At 46.9% G+C, this 25,574-nt stretch overlaps 2 protein-coding genes across 11 annotated transcripts in view; one reads left to right on the top strand and one right to left on the bottom strand.

Moving 5' to 3' along the window:
* The window catches only part of S100pbp (S100P binding protein), a 42,201-nt gene extending 27,774 nt beyond the window's left edge, over positions 1 to 14,427 (top strand). For 9 of the 10 annotated variants that reach the window (XM_029476106.1, XM_029476108.1, XM_021159403.2 and 6 more), the window contains 2 exons: positions 6,541 to 6,625; positions 11,292 to 14,427. In XM_029476106.1, coding sequence (XP_029331966.1) covers positions 6,541 to 6,625; positions 11,292 to 11,433 — 227 coding nt within the window. In that variant the 3' untranslated portion in view covers positions 11,434 to 14,427. The remainder of the gene's footprint in view (positions 1 to 6,540; positions 6,626 to 11,291) is intronic. The other variant, XM_021159405.1, reaches the window with a different exon arrangement.
* A 4,242-nt stretch (positions 14,428 to 18,669) lies between these two features.
* Fndc5 (fibronectin type III domain containing 5) lies at positions 18,670 to 25,185 on the bottom strand. Its single transcript, XM_021159416.2, has 6 exons — positions 24,958 to 25,185; positions 23,292 to 23,407; positions 22,492 to 22,690; positions 22,103 to 22,192; positions 19,802 to 19,935; positions 18,670 to 19,457 (listed from the first exon to the last, which is right to left on the bottom strand). The coding sequence occupies exons 1-6, from the start codon at positions 25,133 to 25,135 to the stop codon at positions 19,452 to 19,454; spliced, it is 723 nt and encodes a 240-aa protein (XP_021015075.2). The 5' UTR covers positions 25,136 to 25,185; the 3' UTR covers positions 18,670 to 19,451.
* Between the last annotated feature and the right edge of the window lie 389 nt (positions 25,186 to 25,574).

Here is a 25,574-nt window from a genome sequence, read left to right as displayed (position 1 = left end):
CTCTGTATACCTGGGTGGCTTGGAACTCAGAGATCTGCCTGCTTCTGCCTCTGAAGTGCTGGATGCATGCTTTTAATGGCCTCTCTATACAAAGGCCAGCAAAAACAAAGGCATCACCTGCAGAGAGGATACATTGATGGAATTCTCTGCACAGCTCCAGAGATTGACCTAAATAGGCAGCGGCATGAAAAACTAACAAGCGCACACAGGCACACAAAAAGCCACGGTCAGATGGATTGGACTCCCAGCTGAGAAACAGCAGCACCTTGGAAGCTCAGCATGTTTATTATATACAGTGAAGGAGGACGCCAGGTTATTGGATATAACTGAGCCAGGAAGAGATTTCAGTAGGGAAGTAATCTTCAGGCCTTAAACACCAGGGAGAGAGGAGCTACAGTGGCCATTTTCCTGTACAGACTGTCAACATTGGCACTTGGACAAGAGGAAAGCTTTACCATCCCTCTCACCCCAGGAAGAATTTTGCCAGTCTATGGTTCTGAGGCCTTGGCTCTCAACAAGTCACCAGTACACTTTCACTGAGGACTTGCTCCCTACAACGGAGTACTTGAAGAACCCCAAAAAGTTTATCTTTAAAGCAAAATGATTTATTCTGGCCCTAAGAAGATAGATCAGGTGTAGTGGCTCATGCCTACAGTTCTCACTTGGGGGAGGGAAGTAAGATCGTTCTAAGCCTGGGCTACAATGAGACCTTGCCTCAATAAATGAAAGAAAGTAATAATTTATATTTAAAAAGAAATGCTTAGGCTGGGCATGATGATGGATGCCCTTAATTCCTGTACTTAGGAGTCAGAAGATGGCAGAGTTCAAGGCCAGACTGGTCTGTGTAATGTGTTCCGTGCCAGCCAGGGCTACATGATGAAACTCTGTCTCAAACAAGCAGTTATTAGTAATAGCCACTGCCTAATTAATGAGACAAGTATCTCATGGTGTGTCTGTTTATGTCTGTATGTCCCAGAGGACAACTTGAGGTTTCATTCTTCAGGAGGCATCCACCTTAGTTTGAAGGTTTCTCATTGGCCTGGAGCTTGTAAATTAAGATAGGCCAGTGAACCCTAGTGATCTGCCTGTGTCTTACCTCCTTAGCACTGGGATTATTAGTGACAATGACTACCTGACTTTTTTTTTTTTTAGCAAAATAGTTGTATTTAACAGTCCTGTTTTTGTGGGGCGGGGGGAGGCAATACATGCGTGAGAATAAGAGGACAGCTTGGCTAGAGTGGGTTCTGTCCTCTGTTTTGTGAGGACTAAACTTAGGTTGGCAGGGATGGTGTCAACTGCCTTGACCTGCTGAGCCATCTTGCCAACCCATTTTGTAAAAACTTCGTTCTGTTATAATAAAAATGTCAGACTGTCACAGGAAGTATGTGTAGTAGGCAGTCTGTGTCTTGATTAGCATTGTATGCCTATTCTGATGGTCATGAATATCCCCAAAATGCTGCCATTCTGCATCATCCTTCCACCCAGTGCTGCCAAGGTGCCAGAGAACACCAGCCTGCCATGTTCAAGGAACAAACCATGACAAAAACCTATCTTCATGTAGTTAAATGGATGGAAAAGGATAGCCTGGAGGACCCATGGCTACTGGCACCTCACACTCTGCCTCAGTTGCTCAGCTCTATACAGTATAGTATCTTTAAAAAACAAATCCACCCAGGTATAGTGTGGTAACACACACCTTTGATCCAGGCACTCAGGAGGCAGAGGCAGGCAGATTTCTGAGTTCGAGGCCAGCCTGGTCTACAAAGTAAATTCCAGGACAGCCAGGGCTATACAGAGAAACCTTTCTGGAAAACAAACAGACAAAAAACTAATCCAATCCAGGTGTGTGGTAACACACACCTTTGATCCCAGCATTCTGGAGGCAGAGAAAGACAGATCTTTGTGAATATGAGGCCAGTCTGGTCTACCTATGGAATTCCAGGTTGCTAGAGCTACATAGTCAGGCTCTGTGACAAACAAGAAAAGTAATGATCCTGGCTCTGCGTAGTATCTCATCACTTTTCCTTTCTAAAGATATGATTGGATGTGATTGGTAATGTTCAACTTTTCAGAAAGATGGGGAATATCCCCAAAACCCCTTCTAAGTTGAGTTTTCTATTTAGATTTATATAACTGGTTATAGTAATAAGTTTAAAAACTAGGAAGATAGCCGGGCGTGGTGGTACACGCCTTTAATCCCAGCACTTAGGAAGCAGGGGCAGGCGGATTTCTGAGTTCGAGGCCAGCCTGGTCTACAGAGTGAGTTCCAGGACAGCCAGGGCTACACAGAGAAACCCTGTCTCAAAAAACAAAACAAAACAAAAACTAGGAAGATAATCTCTTTGCTGTCTTAGAACTGAGCAGGAATTACCTAAGTTTCAATTTGTATTCATTGCTTTGTTCTAGGAAATGGTTAAACATGCAGAAGCAGATATATATATATATGTGTGTGTGTGTATAAAGAATTTTGGTTTTTTTCATACAGTATATTTTGATTATATACTTACCATTTACTACTTCCTACACACCTAACTTCATGTTCTTTTTCTCTTACCAAAAACAAAACAAAATTTACCAAAATGAAAAACAAAAAGTGAAGCACTGGGGAGGCAGAGGCACTGGGGGGTGGGGTGGCAGAGGCAAATGGATTTCTGAGCTTAAGGCTAGCCTGGTTTTTGATCCTTGCGTTTTTTAAAGTGCTATGGAAAGAGCAGTCTTAGGCCAGTAGTATGAGCATTGCTAGAATAGGAAGTCCCAGAGCTGCACAGTCAGGAACCTTGGTGTGCAGGAGCCACCAGCAATGTGTTTTGTAATCTCCATCTAATCAGAATACATATTAAAATTTGAGAACCACTGGGCTAGGTAAACTGTTTCCTAACTAGGGTATAATTTTTATTTCTGTATTTTGTGAAGTGTAAGCCTGAGTTTCAGGCTTACACTTTTTTTTTTCTTTTTAAAGATCTATTTTTATTTTATATACATGGGTATCTTAGCTGTATATATCAGTGTACCCCATGCATGCCTAGTACTGTGGAAACCATAAGAGGATGTTGGATCCTTTGGAACTGTAGTTAGAAACAGTAGTTAGCCATATGGATACTGAGGTCTGAACCCAGGGCCTCTGCATGAGCAGTGAGGACTAAGTCATCTCTCCAGCTCCAACTTTCAGGGCTTTGTAGTTGTTGTTACTGGTTTTCTTTCTTATTTTTTGTTTTTTAGGTTTTTGTTTGTTTATTTCTGAAGCATGGCCTCTGTAGCCCAGGGTACCTTGAACCCATGGCTGCTGTGGGCCAACCCTAGCAGTTGACAGGTCCCGAGAGGAGATAAAGGAAGGAGGAGTCAGGCACGGTGCTCGGGAAACCTTGCAGTTCTGACTGACTAGCAGCCAGGCTGCTGCTTTATTTATACCGATTTCATAAAACAAAGACAGACGTGATTTCCCAAGAAGTACAGATCATACTATTTTGTCTCTGGACATGTGTTTGGTTTTTCATTGTATGTCCAGGGTTACAGGTTCAATTACAGTCAACAAGTACAGATAGAACAGATTTCATTTTTATTATCAGACCCATAACTCCATTTTAAAGACTATTTCTGCCAAAGCAAACATGTTTAATATATGACAGCCTGCTTTTAGGCTGGCAGCAATTGCGATTTCAAAGCACGCCAGACTAATAAAAGTATCTGAGCTAGTCTTTTTTATGGATGGCAAATCCTGATACCTAACTCCTTTTACTTAAATATTCTCATCATCTCTAGTATTGGAAAGGTTATTTTAATCGATGTGTCTTTATCACTATGTTCTACTCCTCTAGGGGCATACCCCGTACAACTCTCTATCTAAACTTCATTTTCAGAGAGCTCTAAGCTCTGTTGTAGAAGGAGTCCTTTGTTCTGTTACCAGTTCTCCTGGCTACTCAGAGTTTGTCAACTATCTCTCAGCTTACTCTGTTCCAGTTACATTGTTTGAGTTTGCTTAGGGGTAGATATACCAAGAAGATTCAGGAGTCATAGCCTCATAAAGAAATTTATACTACACAATCTCCAGGGCATAAGGAAGGCTTCCAAATAGGACCAGATAAAGGTATTTTCCTAAAAGCAGAAGGGATAGTAAGTTTAGGGCTTTGCTAAAAAGACTCAGACATAATATTCTCAGGGAAGGACATAAAATAAATCATAATACAGAAAGTCTCCAAGAATGCAGAGAACAGAACCTAAAAGAGACAGAGTGACCGCAATGGCTGCATTCAGCTCAGCCTTCAGAGTCTGTACAAATGTATTTGCGCCGGGCGGTGGTGGCGCACGCCTTTAATCCCAGCACTTGGGAGGCAGAGGCAGGCAGGTTTCTGAGTGCCAGGCCAGCCTGGTCTACAGAGTGAGTTCCAGGACAGCCAGGGCTACTCAGAGAAACCCTGTCTGGAAAAAAAAAAAAAAAAGTATTTGCAACTGAGATAAGTTCTAAGTTTATAGCTGCAATTTGTTGATATAGAAGCTGTATATTTATTGCCAAATCAGAATTATTCTATAAGCCATGGAGATGGGATGTAACTTGTTCCCATATTACCTTAGCCTCCCAAGTGTTAAGGTTACAAGCATTCCAGGGCTGGAAAGATGGCTCAGAGGCTACTAGTGTTGTAGGGAAGTGACCCAAAGACCATCCAGCACAGCTAATGTCTGAACTGACAGTGTTAGACACAGCATCCTGCAGAAGGAAGTCAAGCAAGCAAGCAGTTTAACAGAAGCCAAAACATGCTGTTAGTTGGGACATTTCAACCTTGAGTTTCTAGAACAGGGTTGGATACTTATCTATGGGATTTTTCGTAGAGCAGGGTTAGGGTCGGGTGTAGAAAGTGAGGCAGAGTCAGTTTCAGGTTAAACCAAAGATGGCTGTAGCTGAGACAAGATGAAAGAACCTTTGCCCTGTCACAACTAGGACTTGAATGTTTTTGCAAAGGACCTAGGTTTGGTTCCCAGCACTCACATTGTAACTAACAAACATCTGAAACTCCAGTTTTCAGGGAAGCCAATGCCTCTGACCTCTATAGACACTGGGCATACATATATTTCACATACATACATACATGTACCTAAATCTAAAGCACATTGGTTTTGTGTGGGTTTTTGTTTGTTTGTTTGTTTTGTTTTGAGACAGCATTTCTCTATGTAGTCCTGGCTGTCCTGGAGCTCACTGTCTGGAACCAGGCTGTCTGAACGCAGAGAGATCTGTCTTCCTTTGCTTCCTTGAGTGCTGGGATTAAAGACATGCACCACCACACCTGGCCCATAAAATTTTTTTTAAAATCATATCACACCATGAAAAAGAACATGGTCTCACACAATAACCTAAATTCTGAATTATTAAATAGATAAGACAAGTTTACCCCCTTGAGCTGTAAGTTTTTATCTTTCAAATGGTATTAGAACATTTATTTCTATATATGATTTTTAATACAACCTATTAAAAAGAATAAAAACTCAAAACCCACACAGTGAAGTTAACTATACCATCTCAGTGAACAGTTATGTGGTAGATTGGATATGAAGGCCCCCATAGGCTCCTATGCTTGAATGATTGGTCCCCCACCAGTTAGTGGACTGTTTTAGGATTGGGGCTGTCACCTTGTTGGAGGAAGTATGTCGCTAAGGGTGGACTTTGAGGTTTCAGCAGTCCATGTCGGGCTTGGTCTGTCCCTGCCTGCTGCCTCAGGTCTTGTGTAACTACAAGCCGCTCTAGCACTCATGCCTATCTGCTTCCAGCCATGCTGACCATGGACTAACCTATCACCACGCGAGCTCCTAAGTAAGTGCTTCCTTTTATAGGGGTTACCTTGGCTGTGTTGTCTCTTCACAGCCAAGAACACTATCAAGACAAGTTAGAATAACTGTTCCAAATAGTATATGATTTTTAGATTAAGATAACATGAAATGTTTGATACATTGTCAGGTTCTTCTCAAAGAGTTCTGTAACAGTTTATCTTGTAAGTAAAGAGGGCCTGTCTCCATCTCTTCTAAACTCTTTTCCCTTCGATATGTTTTACTGTCTTTTGTCCTTGAGCCTTTGTATCATCTACTTTTCTTAAACAAGCCTCCCATAGCCTGCTTACCTCACTGATGTCTGTGCATCGTTCAGATCCCTGGCTAGCCTTCCCTAGTTCCCACACTCCAGTCTGAGTAGCCACTTGCATATCTCTTTATTACACTCAAAATCACATCTCTCCCGCATTAATTAGCTTAAGTGAAGGCAAGGGGACAGACAGGATGTCTTGTTCCCTGCCACATTCGTAGGTCCCTGTGAAGTTTTTCCTACCTTACCAGGATAAGCATTGAAGGGATGATCAGAGCCATTTTTGTTTCCCCAAATCATCCAGAAGTGGCGTTTCCCTCTGGCTTACAGTCTCTGCTGGTTGACTGTGATACCCGTGTCAGGTATTATCAGGTCAAGTGCCTGTTTGTTTTCTCCTGAGGCCTGTGCTCTACTTTGCTGTGGGTGAACAGAGTACACTTACTGCTGACTGAGCTCTCTTCCTCTGTCTGCCACAGGTACCTTGGGAGAGCTAGATGCCCTGATGGATCAAGTTCAAATGCAGTACCCAGACTGGCAGCATCCTTCAGATCTTACCACACGGTAAGTAGGCTTCCTTCTTTGCAGAAGGAAAAGCTAGAATTGGGTTATGAGAGATGAGATGAGTAGTTGGGTTATATTTGTTTATTTCCAGAAAATAAAGCGTGGCCTTAGAATGAACTAAACATTGGGGACTAAAATTCAGGTTCTAATATTAGATGCACAGTGTTTAACTAGCTGTATGATTTTGATCAATTCACTTCAATTTTATGGCTATCTATAAATTCTCTGGTTCCAAAACTCAGGTTTATTTTTTATTTATTGTATATGCATTGTACATGGAGGAGTGCTCATGTGCTGTGGCACACATGTGGAGGCCAGAGATGGACTTAGAGTCAGTTCTTCACTTTTACATGGGTTTGAGGAGTTGAACTCAGGTTGTTGGGGTTTTTGCTGAAAATACTTTTCTCCACTGAGCCATCTTGCTGGCTCCAAAATCATGTTACCAATCACGTCTTTTCTTCCCCTTCCTCTTTCTTCAGTATTATAAGGTTTTGCTATTTAGGCCAGCCTCGGCCGTCTAAGTCTTGTATTATATAGTCATGCACTGTCATACCCACTCTCACACTTCGGTATCCAGAGTTCTCGGCTGGGCGGATAGCACACACTTTTAATCACAGCACGTGGGAGGCAGAGGCCAGGGGATCTCTGAGTTCAGGGCCAGTCTGCTTTACATAGCAAGTTCCAGGCTGACCAGGATTGCATAGTGAGACTCTTGCCTCAAAAAAAATAAAAAATCTAGAGCATGTGTTTGTCTGTTTTAAGATAGGGAATTTTCATGTTGCCAGGCTATCTTCAAAATCCTCATCCTTCTGCCTCTGCTTCCTGGGTGGCAGGGTTACAGGCATGGACCACCACACCTAAATCCAAACTCAAATGCTAGCTTTGCAGCTAGCAAGGTGGCTTAGTGAGAAAAGGCAGTTAATGCCAAGCTTATCATTGAATTCATCCCCAGAACCCAGATAGTAGAAGAAGAGAATGAACTGCTCAAGTTCTCTTCTCACTTCTACACATGATCTGTGGCACTCGCGCCTGCACCACACACATGCTTGTACACTTGATTGATTGATTGATTGATTGATTGATTGATTAACTAGATAGTTGATTAATTAATTAGTTAAAAAATTTAAATTTCTATGTTCTTGATCTAGTATAGTTTTAACTTTTAATTCAATGACTCGGCAACCTTAGGATAGACATGGTGGCACACACTTTAATCCCAGCACTTGGGAAGCAAGGGGAGGCAGATATCCCTAAATTTGAGGCCAACCTGGTCTACATAGTGAGACCCTGTCTACACACACACACACACACACACACACACACACACACACGAGATTAAAGCCTTGGTTACTGTAACAGTTTTCTCTGACATTCCCTATTAGGGCATCAGGAAATCATAGAGACTTCCTTTATACTCAAAGCTGAGCACATCTCATCATTTTACCTGGGTTATTTCAAATCATCTATATTTGTCATTGCTCAAGTACTGTTCTTAACTCAGAAGCTAGGGAGATTCTTTTAAAGCAGAAGTTGGGTTTTCTTTTATTTTCACTCTGTCCCATTGGCTTCCAACCAGCTTCCCATCCTCAGTCCTCTAAGAATGGCTGTATGCTTTGCTTGGCTGCCTACCTACCTCACCTATTACTGTTACTACTTACTCTGTTCTAGTTATCCTGGCTTCATCAGAATCACAGCAGTTTAAAAAAAAAAAAAATGCTGGGCAGTGGTGGTGCAAGCCTTTAATCCCAGCATTTGGGAGGCAGAGGCAGGTGGATTTCTGAGTTCAAGGCCAGCCTGGTCTACAGAGTGAGTTCCAGGATAGGGCTATACAGAGAAACCCTGTCTTAAAAAACAAAAACAGTTCATCCCAGTATCTGCTTTTGGACGCAGGAGCAGGATAATTGCTATAGATTCTTAGCTATGTTGGGGTACATAGCAAATTCCATGATACAAAACAAGACAACATAAGCGGTTCTCAGATGGTGTGGGGATAGAAATGTAGCTCGGTTGTAAGTTCCAGATTCAATATCCAATATAGACACGCACCTCAAAAAATAAGAGGGGCAATGTAATATATTGTGTACTAAATACATTTTGGAGTCAGGTAATGAGTAATAGTCTAGGCTTTTCTCCCTACTCCTCTGTATGACCTTAGGAGAAAGTTACTTAACCTGAGGCTTAATTTATTACTAGTGTAGAGGTTACTGCCAGTACTTTCCTAGTGGGTTATCACTAATAACTTAGATAGGGTGTTTAAAGAACTGAGCAGGTAGTCTCAGACAGTGATAGATGAAGTTCAGTACTGCTTCTCAGTGATCACCTGTGTCATTCCCAGCCTTAACTGAGAAGGGCTTTGTCTAAGAATCCCTTTGAGTCAGTAATATTGCAAAGCCCAGCTGGGCCCTTTGTCTATAGGTTGCACATGGAGGTCAGAGGACAGCCCACAGGAGTCAGCTCTTCCTTCCACATGTGAGTTCTGGGCATTGAATTCAAGTTTGTTAGGTTTATTTGCAGATACTTTACCCACCGGGCCATCTTGCTGACCCTCCTTTGCCTTGGCCTCCATAATGTTGGGATTACACGTGTGATCCTACCTCACCCGACTAATTGTAATTAGCAACGTTTTAGGGATTGAGATTGTATCAAATTATTAAGGGTCTTTCTCAGAACCTACACCCAGAACATAACTACAGGTGACACACACATACTGTCGTTCTCGCTCTTCTCTCTCTGCCTGCCTGTCTGTCTCTGTCTTGTTCTTTTTTTTTTTTTTTTTTTGGTTTTTCGAGACAGGGTTTCTCTGTGTAGCCCTGGCTGTCCTGGANCTCACTTTGTAGNCCAGCCTGGCCTCGAACTCAGAAATCCGCCTGCCTCTGCCTCCCGAGTGCTGGGATTAAAGGCGTGCACCACCACGCCCGGCCTGTCTTGTTCTTTTTTTGAGACAGGATTTCTCTGTGTAGATCACACTGGCCTCAAATTCAGAGATTTGTCTGCCTTTGCCTCCCTACTGCTGGAATTAAAGGTGTGCGCCACCACCGCCAGGCTTACGGGTGACTCTCAAACCTTATTATGGGTCTTTGTGTTAGGCTGTCCACGCTCTCAGCTTACCATGTGATAGTCACGTGATGATTGCTGTCTCTGGGGATCTTTTTATCTAATCTTAACAAATGTGGCATAAGCAACCTGTGTGGCAGTGCTGTCCTCTTGGAGTCTGATGAAGCTGTGAAATACAGACCCTGCTCTAAACACTTCAAGAAAGAGAAGTCGTTTTTCTCCTTGAATTCTCTTGTTTATTTGAAACAGAGCCTTATGTAGCTCACACTGGCCTTGCACTCATGCGACTGAGGGTCCCCTCACTCCCCAGTGCTGGTGAAAACAGGTATATACACCATGCCTGGCTCTTAAACATTCAAGGCTGGCTTTCCTTAGAACAAGGTGTGTATGGCACATATACTAATACCTATGAAGGAATGAGGTGACATTGAGAGTTGGAAGGAAACAGCATTTATGATGGCTTTCCTATAATTTAAATAGTGTAAAATTTCTAGAATTATAACATCAAAATATAATATTAGCCATGCATGGTAGCATATCCTTCCAGCACTCAGGAGGCAGAATCAGACAGATTTTTGTGAGTTTGAGGGAAGCCTGGTCTACATAGTAAGTGTCCCTACTCGCAGGACAGTCGATAGGGACTTGGGGGCACCTGGAAGAGAATGGGGGGGACAAGAGACATAAAGAATGGACAGCAAGTCAGGAGGTCTGATCAAGCTGACAAATGTTTACTGTTCACAAGGACGCTATATACTCAGAGAAGCAAGGTATAGGGTAAGGGGGTGGAGGGGCCGCTTTGTCTCTGGGGAACGCACCTGTTCCCAAGAGCAGGATATTGGCTGGGTAAAAAGTTCAGCAGGAGGAACAGAACAGAATGGGTTGCTAGGTACCTGTCCACAGATCTATAGCTATTTGTTCTTAACTGGGGGTAGTACTTTCCCACAGAGCCAGGACTTTGTGCCAGTAAGCACTTACGGCTGACAAGGCAGTAAAGCAGTTAACGTTCAAGCAAGGTTGCTCCCAACAAGTAAGTTCCATGGAAACCCTGTCTCAAATAAACAGACAATAACAACATATATAATCTGATCCTTAGAATCCTTATGAGTTTTCAAGACAGGGTTTTTCTGTGTAGCCCTGGCTATCCTGGAACTCACTCTGTAGACCAGGCTGGCCTCGAACTCAGAAATCCNCCTGCCTCTGCCTCCCGAGTGCTGGGATTAAAGGTGTGTGCCNCCNCTGCCCGGCTAAACATATCTTTTTTTTTTTTTTTTTAATTAGGTAATTTCCTCAATTACATTTCCAATGCTATCCAAAAAGTCCCCAATACACTCCCCCCAGTCCCCCACCCACCCACCTCCACCCCTTGGCCCTGGCATTCCCCTGTACTGGGNCATATAAAGTTGGCAAGTCCAATGGGCCTCTCTTTCCAGTGATGGCCTACTAGGCCATCTTTTGATACAAATGCAGCTAGAGTCAAGAGCTCTGGGGAACTGGTTAGTTCATAATAATGATCCTAAACATATCTTTAAAAGTAGTTGTGCTAGCTATTTCATATCCAGATGACAGTTCCACCTGAAAAGCCTTCCTGTTTTTATTCTCCTTCTCTCAATAGAAACTACGCGCGGTTCCGACAGAGGCCTCTGCAGAGGTACAGCCTGAGTCAGTGGGTTGACAGGAACAAGCGGAGCCACCATCGGTTCCAGCGTCTCCCAGACTTCTCCTACAGCCCTTGTGTCTCATCCCATCAACAGTGACAGTTCCTGCCGAGGGCCCCGACCAGAGCAGCGTCGCATTTTCCTCTGCTATTTTTGTTTGTATATTTTGAGTTTTATTTTTCACAAGATTTTTATTTAAAGAATTTGTCACCTTTTGGAAATGCCCATTACTGTCTTGAATTTTTGTTTTTTAATGAGGGCCACCCCCCCACCCCTGATTTGTATGTCTGTCTGGTGAATATGTTTCAGCAAGGTTAAGTATTGTTTTTCTGTTTGTTCATTGTTGTTGTTGTTGCTGTTTTTAAATTTTAAATGAAGGTAATTCTCTTTTGAAGGCCTGTATTAAGTCAGAACATTCAGGCTTTGAGTAAAATACCAGCTGTAAGCGCAGGCAGAGTCACCTTCCAGTCTACTGTAAGGAAGAGGCTGTTTTGCAGGCTAAGAGCCGGTATTATTATTGTTGACTTGTGAATAGATAGAAGTCACTTTTAATGACCCCTCTTTTTAAGTTTGAGTTTCTTGAATACTTGTCAGTATTTTAATGTTGCCAATTCAGTACATTTGAAATAGGAGAGAGAAGGAGAAAAGTCCTGTTGAAGGGCTAGATTAAAAGTGTAAATCCTCTCCTTTCTGTACCTATTAGCTGCCTTTTAAAAAAATTATTATTAGTGGCTTTTTTCACTCTCTGTTAGATATATTTCGTTCATAATGTTTGAAATCTTACACATCTTAACTGACAGAAGACAGCTGAATAACCCTTGTTCAGTACTCTGTGGTCTTGCGACTGGTTGGTTTCTCTGCCCCGTTTTTTTTCTTTTCCTTTTCCCACTCCCAGTGACCAGTTAGTCCTGAAGCTTTGCAGTAAGTGTTCTTATGTCCTGTTAGACTGAGACATGACTCTCAGGGTGCCCTCTGTCTGCTGAAGAAATCCTACCAGAATCCTGACTGCTGTTAGGCCAGCACAATTGAGATGTCTAGGAATCTTCAGTCCCTTCTGCGGAACCCCGAGTTTATATGTTGCTGCTATTCAAGGAACCTTCTTCCTATGAAATCCTTGGGAGAGTCACTGTTTGGCCTCTCCTGTTGGTTACAGGTACCCTTATACCCTGGATGTTAGTGTTGTAGTTGTAGCATTGGGTCCATTGTTTCACATTAGTGTTTGAGCATCTTGGGAAAGTACGATTGAGCCCATGCACCACAACACCGCCATGCACCGCATCACCTGCTCTTGAGTAAGGTGTGGTGTTCCAACCAAAGCGCTAGGCTCTGTGTACTGTCTTAATGGATGTCCTAGAAGATGTGTATTTCTTACAGGCAGCTCTAGAGATCATTCTGAGAGGGTTTACAATATGACACTCCTGCTCTGCAGTCACTGTGGGGGTGATTCATAGTTGCCTAGCCCCTGTCTCATTTTATATGTGGCCAACCCACCCTGAATAGTCCACTCTGCCTCAGAAAAATGATCTTTTTGTTCTGTTTTGTTTTTGTTTTTCAAGACAGGGTTTCTTTGTATACTCCTGGCTGTCCTGGAACTCGCTCTAAGACTGGGCTGGCCTTAACTCACAGAGCTCTGCCTGCCTTGCCTTCTCACTGCTGGGAGTAAAAGGATGGATCACCATTGTTGGACTGAAAAAGTGACTGTGATTAGGAAAATCTTGATTTTGTTTGTTTTGTTTTGTTTTGTTTTGTTTTCAAGCCTTTAGTAGGTTTGGATAAATGTTCCCATGTGTGTGTTAATTTTATCTAGTGAAAGTTTTTTCTTCTTTCCTTCCTTTTTTGTGGCAGGGTCTCCTGTAAAGCCTAGGCTAGCCATCAACACACTATTTAACCCAAGATGGTCTTGTACTTCTGATTTTTCTGCCCCACCTCTCAAATACTAGGATTGAAGGTGTGCACCATCATGCCCAGAGAGAATTTTCTCTCCCTCCAGCCCCCCACCCCCACCCCCCAGACGGGTTTTTTTATGTAGCCCTCCTGGCTGGGTAGACCAGGCTGGCCTCAGGACTCGCAGAGATTCACCTGCCTCTGCCTTCTTAGTGCTGGGATTAAAGGTGTGCACCACCACTCCCTGCTTTTGACACCCCACCCCCCCCCAGAAAGACTTTTCTATTCCTTAGTTATTTGGTTTAGATTCTGGGACGAGACATTGAAAGGCAGTAGTCCAGTCACCTCTCTTGGTGGGCACGCTTGTTGTTGACCTCAGTTGACTTGTCCAAGATGCTGTGAGTTAGCCTGATAGACTGAGATATGCCAAACAATCCACCATGGGACCAAAACAAAGTGCAGATTAGATACCGCTGGAGTAGCTAGCACTGGGGCTGGATGGTTCCCAGGGGGAGCCCAGGGAGTGGAGGGACAGCAAAGCTCCTGCTCTCCTGCTACCAGGAGGAATTAAGACTGAATGTATAATGGGAGCGCTGCCTCTGCCAGAGCAGATGAGTGACAGGTTAACTAGAAAATGTGACAATCACATTTCCTCTTGCACAGATAATTCTGTTTTTCCAAAGTGTTAGCAGCTAATTAAATCTGGTGGACTGGGGGAGGAGAGAGCTGTTCTGTAGTGGTTAACATGGTATTCTTTAAGGAGAAAAAAAAGCCAAAGAAAACTCATCCGGCATGTTAGCCTTAAAGATGGTACTGGCCAGAAGCTGGGGCTTAATCTCTTCAGAGCTGCATATCTCTTATGTTTGGGATTGGCCTCGTAAGTCTTGTAGATTAAATTAATTCTTGCTGTATTTTTAAATTTGAGTAAGGGTTATGTACATTTAACTGTGTTCCTGTCTTTTATCATCCCTGAGGACGTTCTTACCATAGGGGTCTTGACAAAGCAAAGCTAAAATGTGTTGTTGATAAATAGTTCCGTGTAAGTCAGGAGCCGAAATAACAATAGCTCTGCAGCTCATCGGGCCCCGATTTACTTGCGTTGTTGTCAGGGTCGATTATGAAAATGAAGTTTGGTGCCTCCTTTTTTATCATGTTTTTCCCCTTGTAGCAGTTGTGTTTAATGTCATTAAAAAGAAATAAAAGTTCTCATCAGTGGCATATGTACTGTGGCCGTCTGTTCCGGGCTTTGGAGGAGCACTCTCTGCCTTCCTCTGCGTAGGTCGTTCCGTTAGGGAGGGTGGCGGCATTTAGTAGAATATGGTTCTGGGAAGGAGAAAGTGCTTGCTCCCTGTTCTTTTGAGGGTAAATTACAGTGCTGGGGAAGGCGTTCCAGCAGTTAAGAAACGTTGCAATTGATTGGGATTTGCAGCTACATAAGGTGCATGTCAGGAGCCTGACATTGGGAGAGCCTGAAATATCCCTGTGCAGAGGGGGGGAGACCAGGCAACCGGCAGCAGGCGGGAGGGCAGTGCCTTGCATTCCTTCCCTTCCCATGGATCCATGGCTGGCCACTGTGTATGTTTAGGAAACCATGCAGTTCAGGGCATTCTCCCTTTGGAAACAGGAGAAACCAGAATCAGTAATTCGAAATTGGTGGGCGTTCTTAACCCGACTTATCCGGAAATTGTTGCTCCAAGAACAGCTGTCCGGTGTGAAGACTGGGTGTGTGTGGGTAGATGCTGGAGAGAGAGCATTCTTTACACTCCTTTATGGACCTAAGCCTCCTCAGAACAAGGATATAAGGACAGCAATAATAGATTGTCACCTACATTAGCCAGTGCTCTTAAAATCCCAGCCCCTGCTGAGAAAATAGTAGCAACATACTTGGACAGGCTCTCTGACCTGCTGATCTTTACATTTTGTGGGTATTTTGAGACAGGATCTCACTATGAAACCCAGACCGGCTTCAAACTTAAGTCCTGCCTCCATCTCCTGAAAGGAAGGAGATTACAGACAAGTGTTACCATGCCACGTTTTGTCTGGAGTGTGTGTGTGTGTGTGTGTGTGTGTGTGTGTGTGTGTTTTCTAGACAGCCATTCTTACTCTAGGCAAAAGCTTGCACAGAAATGTGGTAAATACTTAGCTGTTTGATATGCTTGTCTCAGTGTGTGGTTTTCTTAACCCGTGTATATGTAATGTCCTGTCAAGTGTAGAGGACCTTTAGGTAACTACTTACTGCTTATATCATATATTATATGCTTTTACCATTTATATCAATGGTTTCAGAGACCAGGGTAAATTCTCTGAAATGATAGTGTCTCATTCATCTTGTTAGAGAGAAGTGGGTAGAAAAAGGAGAAATGGACCAGGCTCATTCTCTGAGAAGCCCATCTTGAGCTTTTATAGGATGAGAAACTAAGGTCCTCCTCTTATTCCCTAAATCACCCAAAGGTTTGGAGGGAGGGGGAGGGGATAAAGGGGAGGGAGAGAGAGAGAGAGAGAGAGAGAGAGAGAGAGAGAGAGAGAGAATGTGTGTGTGCGAACACTGGGGGCACCTGTCGGGTAAATATTTCCATTTGTCACAGAGGCAACTGGTCGGTGTTGGAATTCCTTAATAAGTAAGCACCTGCCTTGTCATTCCAACCCATTTATTCCTCCATAACAGCTGAAACATGTCGTAGATGGAAAATCTGGCCTTTCTTAGCACTCAGCCAGAAACAGGATCTTTGGCAGTTCAGTGACAATCCTGAAATGTATCCCCAGGCTACTATCTGAGATGTCCTTAACTTATTAACTTCAGGTTATATTTTCAAGTTTGGTTTTGTTTTTTGTTTTGTTTTGTTTTCAATCTGTGGACTGGCCCTGGGGGGTGGACAGAATTCTGTTTATAGAAGCAATACTTAAAACAAAATTTAGTAAGTAAATAAAGTAGATGTCTGAAGCCTCATATAGATGGTCTGGTAAAATGTATGTCTGTAAAGGGCTGAATTTGACTTCAGAGGACGCCTGTACTGAGGACAGGCATAAGATTCATGTTTCTAATACCTGGTGACCCTATCTCTTCGGCTCCCACCGAGGTTTCTAGGACAGCCTTTAGTTACTAGACTGGGTGGGTAGGCTCCGGAAATCTGAATGCAGTATTGGTAGAGAGGAAGGCTACTCCCCCCCTCAGAGAAGTGAGTACCCGAGGTGTCAGGGTCTCCTGCCTTTCTATCCAGCATTCTTCCTGCAAGCCTGCTGTGGTCTTGGTCTCAGAGCTGCCTGGACCTTTCCTAAATTGCCAAAGTCATTAGAGTCACCTGAAAGGAACAGAGGGACCACTTCTTAAATAATAGCTGTGGTATTTGATTGCAAGTAACAGTTGATTCAAGAAGAGTGAGTAAGATCCTTACTACAGGAGAAAGGTCAAACCTTTAAGCCCGAAGAACAGTTTGCCCCCTTCGGATCCATTACGGTGTACCACAGGTATGGAGAAACTGGAAACCTTGCTCAGACACCACTACCTACCTCTACCCAGGGCTTCTCCGCTTCTTAGGTGAAAGCAGATGGGCAGAGGGAGCCTCTCTGGGGTCTGTTCAGAGGCTTCTGAGGACTTCCTCTCCCTCTGCTTTCAGACCCTGCACATCTGACATCCTCTCGCTTGGCTCTGGACAGGAGTGTTTAAGGTGCCCTATTTACTGGTCTGCTCATTGGCTAATGGCGTCATTCCTCTGCCTGCCTTTCAACCTGCTGTTGGAATCTTAATGATGTTCCTTTAACAGCCAAGAAGAGCGCAGAGTGAATACCGAATGATTTCTGCAGAAAGCTGCTTCTGCAGTTCTTCACTCCACTCCGTACCCCCACCCCAGATAAGAACCTCAGCCCTCTGGCAGGAATAAGCACCCAGCCCTCTCCGGAGAGGAAAACCCTTTGTTTTAAGAAACTGAGCAGATGCTTGCATACCTATGTGGTGAGGCAGCCCAAGCTGGGCTTAGAGAGGAGCCTCAGAAAGACGATGGTGGAGCAGCTATTTTCTTCTCCTACACGTGCACCCCCATCTGTTCGAGAATTCCCTTCCAACTCCAGCTTGGCTGGCTGGCATGTCCCTAAGAAGCTGCAGGCCAAAATGGAAGAGGGCTGATTCCCTCCTCCACACATCCTGACTTGCTGCCAATTGCCAGAAAAAGAGGGCAACGTTTGGGCATTTACCAAAAGACGAGGATGTGCCTTTTCATTTGTCTTTATTTTACATTTAAAAAGTGGTTATTGCTCTAACTGGATTGGAGGTAAGGACCTCCCTTAAGGAGCCTTGGCCTTGCAGCCCCGTTCAGCAGGGATGGAAGTCACGAGACAATGAGTGGAACCTCATTCCCTCCCAGGAGGAAGCCCTTAGTATTGCTGACATCTGCCCTTATCCGTCTCTCCTCTCCTGTGCTACCGCAGTTGGAGCGAGCACAGTGGTGGCTGACCCAGCTTGGAGAGCTGTTAGAGGCCCGAATGAAGGGGCAGTCATTGGGTGATGGCTTTCAGCTCTCTGACTTGGGCACCTGTGCTCATCATTCAGTACCACAGATATTTTACCAAGCACCTACTATGTGCTGGGAACAGCCACCCACACTCTCTTGGCCACCGATGGAAGATATAGAGTTCACCTTTCCAGTGCAGGTGTCTGGCAGCCACCGTGCTTCAGTCTCCAAGAAGTCTGCTGCCATATCAAGCACCTTTTTTTAAAAACCAGTAAGGGGCAGAGGAGAGGAGTGGGGGGAGGAAGGGAGCACACTAGCTGTCAGTTTACACTGCAAGCTCTAAGGAAGTAGATGAGAGCCCTGGATAACTTTCAGAGGACCCTGAATGAGATGGCAAGATAGTGACAGTGGCTGCTCTCTGCTCTCTGCCTGTCTGGTGTAAACAGCTTTCCAGTAGCTCACTCAGCAGTCTCTATGCTGTAGGATGTAGGTGTTTTCAGTTATCCAAGCTGGCACTGCTGCCCCAGCCAAGGCACTTCCTTTAAACGCGGGCAGTACCTTCTTCCAGAGCTTCTTGAAACTCCACACAGATGATCTCACCACAAAGATCTATCTTTGTGCAAGCTAGATGCAAGCAGACATGGAGGCCTTGGCAGAGCGGTCTGCATTCTGGAGCGAAGCCCTCCAGTGGTGTTTTCCAAGAGTCCAAACAACTGGCATCATACACATTGGCAAAGGTGCGCCTTGTACCACAGATGTCCTTAGTGGCTGAATCCAGAAAGTGTCTGACAGAGTCAGGACCCTTGAAAAGCAGGCAGCACTGCAGCCTCCCTGGTACCATTGGTCTGACAGACACAGTTCCAGATAGTCTTGGTAGCTGCTTTCTCCCAGAGCTTTGTGCATTTTCTCAAAGAGGAAGCCAGTCCAGAAGTAAGGTAGGACTCTCCCATGTACTTGTGCCTTCTTCAGAATGGGGTGCAGCCTTTTAGCTTTGTGGCTTATTTGATTTTTTTTTTTTTTTTTTGTGCAGAATTTGGGTGTGTAATTCAACCTCCTCCTTCAGACTAGGGTAGGGAAAAGGAAAAACTGTGGCTAGCTGCACCCCCACCACTTCTACAGCTCTCACCCCGTGCCCAAGAAGGACACAGGGACTAGCAGAAGATGAAGCCCATCCCTTGCAGATGGGGGTACCCATGCTTTGATGATGTTCACAGAGGGCTTCTTTGGAAACCAAGAAGGGAACAGATAAGAGAAGTGTCCAGAGCCGGTTGAATGGACTTCATGTAAGGTAGGAAATGGGACAGAGGAGAAAAGGAACAGCGGGGCTGCAGCCTAAAAGCCAGACTCTTGTCCCTCGAAGAAATAAAAAGAATAGCCCTGCCTCGAAGTCTCGTCTTTCTCCCCTTTCACACACAGCCTTCGGTCAAGCTGAGTGGCCCAGATGTGAGTCCTGTGCCAAGAGCCTTGGCACCCAGTCTACCCCGCAGCAATGGCATCCCTCCGGCTGGGTCTCTCATTCTGCAGCTCTGTCTCTGGGTGTAGCCTCAGCCACAGACATTGCTGAGGTACTCCTGGAGTTAGGGGCTAGTGAGAGGCTTCAGGAATGGATATCAGAAAGAGAGAAGCCAAGAGAGAGGAGAGTAAGCCCGATGATAGGAGACGATGGAGGTGGGAGGAGCCGCAGAGCGGGCCAGATGCATGTTGGACAATCACCGTCAGAACAGGAGGTCCTCTCGCATTCTCTACTGTCTTCTGAGCTGCTCAGAGCAAGCACTGTAAAGGTTACCATCATATCTGGTTTCATAGAAGAGGAAGTGAAGGAACAGAGGTAAGACACTGCCCCAGGCCATGTCACCCCTTCTCCTGCTGACCCAACCACAGCAACCAGGAACTCTGCCTTTCCCACTGGCTGTCTTTAAAAAAAAAAAAAAAAAAAAAAAAGACGCTGGCCCTTGGCACTCTGCAAAAGGCAAGGATCCAAAATCAATTTGCAGTGTCCCCTGTGTCACACAGGCAGCAGCCAAGCTTGGCTTTGCCCAGCTGCTGCCACGCCAGGCCCTGAGCTGACCCCTTCCTTTGTGCCATCTAGGGACTACAGACGTCTAAGGACACCCACCAAGCCAAGGTGTTCCCCTCACCTTGCTGCGGAGGAGACCCCCACCCTGATGTTCCGGTGTGCTGGTTTCTGATGCGCTCTTGGTTTTCTCCTTGTTGTTATTGGGCTCGTTGTCCTTGATGATGTCATACTGGCGGCAGAAGAGAGCTATAACACCTAAGGAGTTAGGCAGGGGCAGTCTGAGTTCTCGCCTTGCCTGCCAGATCCCCTCTAGGGCTCACTGCCATCCCCGAATGGCCTCTGCCTTGCTGCTGCAGCCTCCCTCCAGCCTCTGGCTCCTTTTCCCACCTACCTGGTCCCCAGCCACCCCTATCATTGCTGCTGGGCTGGTTCCCCCACAGCATGAATCTGATCATGCCTTCCTGTTACCCTTTCTTTAAGCTCTGACAGCTACCACAGAAATTATCACGGCATTTACTGAGCACATGCCAGGCCCTGTGCTGTGCACTGACGTAGCCAATCTCACTTGATCCTCACAACTCCAGCCTATTATTATCAGTCCCAGGGTACAAAGGGAGCACACTGGTGTGACAGTTTCCTTAACTCAAGGTCATGCCACGGTGCGGCTAGGAGGTGTCGGGCAGAACCTGCTTACTGTCTACTATCAGCCCAGGAAGGTGGTTAGTATTCACACTGCTAACTCCAGTTCGAGGTGTGTACCGCTTCTTTCTCGATCCTTGCTGGATAGCTCTCAGCTTTCCACCATAGTAGATAAAGCCCAACAGCTCCTACTTCTCTCTCTAACATCCTAGCAGACTCCCGTCGCAAGTTTGGGTTAGTTCTCTGTTTATAGTGCTATGATTACATAAACACGGTCCATGCCGAGTCTAATAACGTACCATACTTAACCCCCCTTTCCATATAACGCTTGTCATCCTGCCTTTTCTCGAGTGCCTGTTCTTCTATGTGCCTAAGAAACCCTTCTGCCTGCCCCAAGTGCTGCTTCAACAGAATCTGCCTTCAAACACCACAGTAATCAGGCTTGAGTGTGGTGTTCCAATCTCTCAAGGGACTTTAGTCTCCAGCCTCCCCACTCTTCCTTCCAGACCTTTCCACCTTCTCTCCTAGGCTGCAGCTACTGAGCGAGTCTGTGAGCATCATTTGTTGTTTCTTGAACCTCTGACCCTCAAACAAGCTTCCTCCGTTGGCTGCCTGATTAGCTTCTAGTCAGCCTCACTGCTCAACTCCCATGTTATATCTCTGTTCTGCATCTTTGGCCCTGTGGTTTCAGTGTTGGAAATCGAACCTAAGACATCATGGATGACTCTACCACTGTGCCACACCTTCATTCCAGCCCCTATGTCTTTTCCCCCTACTTCTAGCTCCAGAATTGATCTCATGTCCTCTGTTCTCATATTATGCTATTTTAAGTTTATTTTATTTTATTTTATTTTATTTTACTATTTTTTAGCTCTGTGTGTGTGAGAGAGAGAGAGAGAGAGATGTAGGTATGTAGGTGCAGGTACAGAGGCCAGACATGTTGGATCCCCCTAGAACTGGAGTTTCTGGTGGTTGTGAGTCACCTGATGTGTATGCTGGGATTTGAACCAGGGTCCTCTGGAAGATCAGTAGGCATTCTTAATCTCTGAGCCATCTCTCCAGCCCTGTTCCCACATTAGAACCACTAGAGTGCTCATTATCTTCAATTATAGCTAAGTGCAATCTTGTTCCAGCCCAAATTCCTTGCAAGCTCAAGACTCTTCCTACTCATGACTAACACTACACTCTCCAATCGAACGCCTGGCCAATGAATGAACGGCAGCTGCATTGAATAGAGAGATGAACAACATCTGGACTTTATCCTCAGGGAGCTGAGAGATTAGGAAGAAAAGAGTATCCTAAGCCCACCCAAATTATATAAGGATTAAAGAAGGACAGTGTGCTGTGGGGCCACAAAGGGAGAAAGGCCATTCCTGTGAGTTCGTGGGGTGGGGGGGAGGGGGGGATTTGCATGGTTGCAGCTCAGCTGCATCTGGAAGAAGAGGTAGTTAAGGAGAGTGCTCCAAGTCTGAGGTCAGGCATGGCTGCCTCTGAGCTTCCCAAGCTTGAAAACCCTTGGAGGTCCAGCATCCCAAGTACATTGATGGTAGCCATGGCTACCCTGGAAGACTGGACCACTTCCAAGAGGAAAAAGGCAAGTGCCCACAGCATACAAGATGGTAGCAACATGCTGTGTTTGGGGTGGAGGGGATTAGAGAAGGGATTTAGCCCCCAGAGCTGCCACAGGCAGGTCTTAGGGATTTTGCTGACTCCCAGACATCTCCAAGCCGCTCACCCTTGGTGCCAGTTGGTCAGTAAAGCAGGGCCTGGAGGCCTGACTCACCTGCCCACATGAAGAGGACCACAACAATGATCAGTACCTCACCCGTTCGCAGCTGCTGGTTCCTCCCCATCTCCTTCATGGTCACCTCATCTGTGGGGAGAGATAAGCTAGCCCTGGGCTCCGTTCCTCCGGAGCCACTCCTCCAGGGCCCAGCAGTCCACAACAAGAAGTGCCTCTGTCAGTGCCAACACACCCAACATAGATCCAGGAACAGGGTGAAGGCTGTTTTGGGGAGACAGCATTTGGATTCAATCTTAAGGAGAAAGCCTGCACGGCAATCTCCTTCCAGGGGCTGAAAGCAAACCTTCTTCATCTCTCGAGTCGCTTGTCTTTCCTCCTGCCCTGCCCAACCTTCCTCACCTAGCTTGCCCTCCTTGCCCCATGCTTGCCTTTGTTCTTTGAGGCCATCTTTTCAGCCTCGCGTGGGGTCTTGAAGAGCACAGGCTCACTGGCTGGGCTCTGTCCCTGGATGGAGATGGCCTGCACATGGACGATATATTCTGTGTCCTCCTCCAGGTCCCAGAGAGCGCAGGACCGGGTGGTGGTGTTCACCTCCTGAATGAAACGGAGCATCCGTACGTCCTTCTTCTAGAAAGGGAGAGAGGTTGCTATGTTAGCATGCAGGGCACCAACCCCACATCTGCCCACCTGGACAGTGACAAGCCCCCTCTTCATGGCTGTTACATTCCCGCCACCCAGGACAGCCTTATTTCCACGGTAGAGCTAAGGAAACAGGTTCAGAGGGGTCAGAGTGTTGCCCAGGGCCACACATCTTCTGAGGAGCAAGCATTTGAGGTCAGACCCTTGCTCTGAATTACCATGTCCCAGCCAAGACCTCCTGAGCCCTTGTCCAAGGAACTAAGGACCTTCTGTGACCCCAATTCTAAACTATATATACAACTTGTCACCATCTCTCTTGCCCTGTGGTTTCTTTTCCTTTTCTGATTCTCTACCATCATCCTCCATTCCAGACACTATCTTTTTCCAGGTTTTTTTTCTTCCTTTTTTTTGTTTTAAAGATGGGGTCTTGCTGTGTTGCCTGGCTGACCTTGGACTTGAAGTCCTTCTACTACTCCCCACCCCCTCCCACCTTCTGAGTTCTGGGATTACAGCATGAAATACCATATGCGCCCAGTTTCCAGTCACCATCTTGATATGCCCTCTCCCCTTAAGCACCCTCAAGGGTTACCTGCTGAGAGATGGCAAAGCCAATGACCACTTCATCCTCCAGGACATCCCAGCTGACCACGGCAGAGTTGGCCTTGAGGTGCCGGACGGTCACATTCACAGGGGCCGAGGGGCTGTCTGCAGGGCAGGGAGGCACCTGAGTCTGAGCGTGCCCTGCTGTGAGGCCCAGCCCCATCATATATGAGAAAGAGAAAGCTGGGGGAGGCTATGTGAACAGAAACAAGGATCCAAGGTCTCAGCTGGGCCACATGGCTCTCGGTTCCTCAGTGGCTGAGAGGCCCCAGGCTCCTTGTGACTAGCATAGAAACTCCTGCTGGCTATAGACTGACCAAACCAAGGGTCCTAAAATAAAGTTGGTGGACCTGGGCTTGAACCAAGGCGAGAGCTAGTGGATAGGTGGTTAGGCACCGAGCGAGGAATAGCTGAATGGAGTTGCAGGAGCTGATTAGCCTGAGAAAAAGCAGCCACAAGGACTCCTAGTCCATTGCACTTTCTATAGCCTCATGTTGTCAAGTGAGTGACCTTGAGGGAAGGAGACAGACCCTGAGATGAAGAGCCAGGAGGGGCTGAGCCCTGGCATGGGCTGAGGGGCAACCTCACATGGTAAGCTGGGCAGAGGGCACCTAAAAGGAAAGGTCTGTGTGAGCCTCTATACTCTGTGGGTCCTCACGTGTTAGGGATAGAGGAAGTTAGAGATGAGGGGACATTCAGAACAGGGCCCCTTGGTGGAGAGACACCAAGATAGCGCAAGGCCTTCTGGGTGAAGGAAGAAGGCGAATGGGGGAAACGTCAGAGATAAGTGGGAGAGCAGCAGAGGAGCAGGGCAGGAAGGACCTTCCAGGAGAGGGGAGTAGAGTCACAAGGGGTTATATCACGCAAGAGGGCAGGGGCTGTGATTAGAAGCCCTGTCCCTGAGCAGTAACCCTATACCCCTCAGACGAGTGGACTCAAGGCTCCAGGATTATGCCAGACATTCAGATGGAAAGGGACAGAAGGACACAGACAGGTGGCTGAGGTCACAGAACCAGAGAGCAGACAAGTGGAACATTGGAGCCAGGCAAGGAGACAGAAGCAGGGCAAGAAAGAGAGGGAGGCAGCAACAGCCGCCAGGAGGGACAGGATTGGGGTGATCTAGGGAGGCAGAGCCCCATGGGGTGGGCCAGACACTAACTGCAGCAGGGCTCAGTCCCCCCGCCCACCGTCTCCCCCCCCCCCCCCCCCCCCCCCCCCCCCGCAAACACACACCCTTCAACCTCAGGTTACAGTTTTCTTCATAGTCGCTCCTGCGCAGCTAGCTGCCTATGGGTCCCTGAGAGATCTTTGGGGATACAGAGGGAGGCCCAAGGTGGGGCACTAGTCTCCTCAGCTGCTCTCAGGGCCAGAAAAGGTGGCTGAGTCAAAGACTCAGGGTTAGGGGATGACCTGAAGGGACCAGGAGCCACAAGAGCTTTAAAAACTCAGGGCTGAGGTGACTGGCAGAGGTTTGGAAGCTGAAGGACGGGTCTAGGGGTCAAGAAGGTTCGGAGGCGCTAGGGTCAGGTTAGGAGAGTAGGGACCAGGTGACGCAGGAGGTCCTCAGGGAGCAGGAAGGGAACCGAGGACTTCTCGGTGGCGGCGTGGGAGGGGAAGCTGTTCCCTCCCTCGTCCCCCTCCCCGGGCCCCCTTACCCGCCTGCACCAGCGCGAAGCAGACGCAGCCTAGCCACAGGCGGAGCGCGGCGCGGGGCGGCCAGGCGCACGGCCCTGGGGGCATGGCGACTCCTGGGCCCGGTGACCGCTCGCACTCACGCTCCAGCCCGCGGCCCTCCCGGCCCGGCCGCCCCGCGCCGCCCCGCGCCGCCTGCATATCGGCTCCGCGGACAGCGACTCCCGCGCGGCGGCGGCGGCGGCGGTGGTGGCGGTGGCGGTGGTGGTGGTGGCGGCGGCGGCGGCAGCGGCCGCGTCCACGTCGGGCGCCTGGGAGGCGGGGCGCCCCCGCTGCGGGGAGATGGCGGGGGCGGGGTGAGGACCGAGGGCGCCCCCACTCCTGTCCCCGCTCTTCACTCTGTGGGCTCCCGGGAAGCCAGGGGCTTCGGGGACCCCGCGGCTCACGCTCTCTGACCGATGCAGGACCCGCAGCACCGTGCCGCGGTCAGTCCCGGCCTTAACCCTGACCTGACCCGGTCCGGCTCTTCCCCAGGGGAGAGGGAGGGCAAGTGCTTGGGAGATGCCCATCTGTATCCCATCTCTCACTCCAGCCCACACCCCAGGCACACACACACACACACACACACAAACACACACAC

This window comes from Mus caroli, chromosome 4, assembly GCF_900094665.2.
Source record: "Mus caroli chromosome 4, CAROLI_EIJ_v1.1, whole genome shotgun sequence".
NCBI classification, from domain to species: domain Eukaryota; kingdom Metazoa; phylum Chordata; class Mammalia; order Rodentia; family Muridae; genus Mus; species Mus caroli.
Note: the sequence above shows the minus strand (reverse complement) of the source record. Positions and strands in the feature narration are given on the sequence as shown.

Coding starts and splice junctions, on each gene's coding strand:
- Fndc5 (XM_021159416.2), bottom strand. CDS start 25,135: ATGCAGGCGGCGCGGGGCGGCGCGGGGCGGCCGGGCCGGGAGGGCCGC. Junction 22,691..23,291: donor GCTTTGCCATCTCTCAGCAG/GTAACCCTTGAG, acceptor CTCCCTTTCTAG/AAGAAGGACGTACGGATGCT. Junction 19,936..22,102: donor GGTCCTCTTCATGTGGGCAG/GTGAGTCAGGCC, acceptor CTAACTCCTTAG/GTGTTATAGCTCTCTTCTGC.